At 37.3% G+C, this 3251-nt stretch overlaps 1 protein-coding gene across 1 annotated transcript in view; it reads right to left on the reverse strand.

The window, feature by feature from the left end:
- Positions 1 to 1679: 1679 nt before the first annotated feature.
- Positions 1680 to 3251, reverse strand: part of LOC107749683 (reticulon-4-like) — a 16449-nt gene continuing 14877 nt past the window's right edge. The window contains exons 6-7 of the mRNA XM_016564837.1: positions 3052 to 3110; positions 1680 to 2382 (exon numbers count right to left, since the gene is read on the reverse strand). Of these exons, the coding sequence (XP_016420323.1) occupies positions 2340 to 2382; positions 3052 to 3110 (102 nt within the window). The 3' untranslated portion in view covers positions 1680 to 2339. The remainder of the gene's footprint in view (positions 2383 to 3051; positions 3111 to 3251) is intronic.

Raw genomic sequence — 3251 nt, forward strand, 5'->3', positions numbered from 1 at the left:
TAGTGTTCATGTAAACACTACCTCCAGATTCGTCAATCAGAATGAATTCATTCCGATGGAAGCAAAAAGTGTCCATGTAAACATAGCTAGTGAGCTGCTTTATTGCTTCCAAGACCGCATTCATACCTTCTTTGCCTTCTGTCCCTGGATCCTTACATTTAGCTGTTGGTGTGTTCTTTTCCTTTAGTTTTCTCGGTGGAATCTTCCTTCTTTGTAGCATAATCATGACAGTCAGATAAAGCAAGATTGTTTATTGTCGTCATGGTGCACACTCTTGTTCTGGTGTTTTACAATTATCTGGTAATTGTCATTTCAAAAGGAGCAACTTGATTGGATGGCAAACTATTTGTAACAACCTGGGACAGGCATAGAGAGCTCAAAACATACAATTAGACTTGTGCCGGTATTCGGTAATGCGATTATATCACGGTAATGAATATGCACGATATTGTTATCGTGGGCACTTCTAAATACCGTGAATAATTATATATTACATATTATTCAGAATTTTGAATGCATTTTAAGAATACTTTTCCCATCAACTGGTCAAAATGCACAACATCGCTGTATGCTGCGTGAAAGTTATAAGAAAAAAGTTATTAAACCTGTTATACTGTATTATGACAGCACTTTTTAAAAAAAACAATTTAAATATCGTGATAATACCGCATACCGTGATAAAAGCATTAGCAATTAATCGCAACATGAAAAATGTATACCGGCATATCCCTACATACAATGCACCCGGTCCGAATCCTGAGAGGAAATCCCTATAATGGGCAAATCACTAGCTGAATAAAAAGAAGATAGAAACATTTTAATGATGAAACATGAAGACAATAAACACTCGACTGCAACAATATGCATTTTATCTGTGTTCTTCAAGCCATCTTAGGTATTTTCATAATAATTATGTATATTTATAATCCAATGCTAATTGACATAGCCTTTTCTACAGTATAGAATATATTTTCTGCCTCATTCTGTGATAAGAAGCAGCATTAGATCACAAAAGGAAGACTAATGTTGTGGACCGGAGTAAGAACAGGTTATGATGTTCTCTTTTGTTGGACAGCAGGTTTAGAAACGCTTCTCATTGCAAGTCATTACAGCGGAAGATGTTTTGATGTGTGTTGCTTTTTCAAATGCACGTTATCCATCCTATTTTTCAATGTGAAAGTGAGCTGTTTTCTGGTGATGTGTGAGGCTTCGGGTTAACTCACAAGTGTGCATTGAACCGTAGATGTCATACCGAACAGTGCAATATTATATTGAGAATCGTGGCATCCCTAATATAAACCCAGAGAGGACAGTGGTCACCTGAGCTGAGTAGAGTGTAATAGTCTAATAGTAGTGCATAAGTAAAATAACAAACAGGAACATAAATGACCATCTTCCCTGTGAGGAACTCCATATGGACAAGGCAAGAGGTCCGACTTAACATTCGAAAAAATGAATTACTTAAAATATACATTAACTGAAATTAAATAAGATTAAGATTTTTTTTTTATATTTTATTTCACCTAGTCGTCAAAGCAACCTTTTACATTTTCATTTAAGTTGTAGTACTAAAATAAACTAAAACTTGCTAAAAACTATATGGTCATTTTAAAAACAAAAACAAATAAAAATGACAAAATCATCCAACACAACTACTACAAAAACTATAACAGTATGTGAGTGTCAGTATAATAACACTGGTGAAACGCACGACTGCAATAATGCTGAACAGCAGATCATGTGCTTGAATTTCCTTCATTTCAGACAAGCTCCAATAATCTCAGGCAGGTCACTGATCGAGCTAGAAGCTTTATTAATTCTCATTAACATCTCAAAATGCATTCACAGAGCTCAGACAGCGGGACGTGTTTCATTCACAGTTATTGGCATGGCAAACGCTGCTCTCTTTAGGAATCAGTTCAGAGATAAATAGATTTAAATACAATAACTTCTGTTGAGGAAGCTTTGTGTAAACATGTTCATCCAGAGATTATCCTGCAGGTGAGCTCAGATGTCTTGATATCTACTCTCGTTTAGAAACATTGCTAAGATCAATCAAGTAAAATCACAGTCATATGAACTAAAACACCACGAGAAGCCAAAACTGGCACCCTTCAACTTCCCTCATTAAAAAGAAAGCAGACTTGCAGTGCATTTCATTTTCTGAAAGCCTCACATTAAACAAGATATTTCATTTATTCTGCAACCAGTGTTTCACAATCAGTGTTGGAGCAACTTCATGAAGATGTGGTCATATGAACGAACCGAAGAGTGAAGAAAACAGACAGAGACAGAGTTAGAGCAGAAGATGAGGAGTGGAGATCAGAGCCGCTCCAGACTCACTCAGACTTCTTCTTCGCTCCAGGAACCTTGGCCTGAATCCTGAGACACACACACACGCACACACATGTTATCATGTGGATGTTACTTTGTCTCCGTCAGCTCTGATAACAGATCATCATCACTGTAATGTAGAAACATGCATCTCCTGTAAAGCTGCTTTGAAATGAAATGTATTGTGAAAAGCACTATAGAAGCAAACATCAAAGGAACTTATGGGACTCTGCGTTGAGAGGCTGCTCATCAGACTAACCCACAGCATGTCCACATGATGATTCTTTAAAATCACAGTCAGAAGACGAGCTATGCTGAGGACTGAGGTAAGTCTGAACACAAGTTATTATAAACTTTTTATGACAGCTCTACATCATACTGGGTGCTGGAAGAAACACATTTTCATTTTGTTAATCTGTTCATTATTTAAGTGAAATATATTCTGTGCTGGTCGATTTCTTTTATTCTTGGTTCACATCATGTGTGTGACAACCTGACCGTGTCAAGCCTCATTCAGATGTTGTATGTAAAAATAAACCCCTTCTTAATAAAAACATGTGTTGGTTTTATTAACGGCTCACAAACACCCTTCCAGTCTAATTCTAATTTAACATTCTAAACTTGTCAGTTAACAGTATTATTGTTCAGGTAAACATCTTTTAAAAGGAGCATGTCTAATCCACTCTAAATAAACCCTCATGAATGAGTTTGACTTACTGGCCCATGACATCCTTCACCCGGCTCTTCAGTGTGGAAATGAACTGATTGATTGGAGTCTGCAGGACAGACAGAACATGACCATCACACTCAGTGGACACACACACACTCACACACAGACACACACACACACACACACACACACACACACTCACACACACACACACACACTCACACTCACACTCACACTCACACTCTCT

This window comes from Sinocyclocheilus rhinocerous, unplaced genomic scaffold, assembly GCF_001515625.1.
Source record: "Sinocyclocheilus rhinocerous isolate Xijiao unplaced genomic scaffold, SAMN03320098_v1.1 scaffold3084, whole genome shotgun sequence".
Taxonomy (NCBI): domain Eukaryota; kingdom Metazoa; phylum Chordata; class Actinopteri; order Cypriniformes; family Cyprinidae; genus Sinocyclocheilus; species Sinocyclocheilus rhinocerous.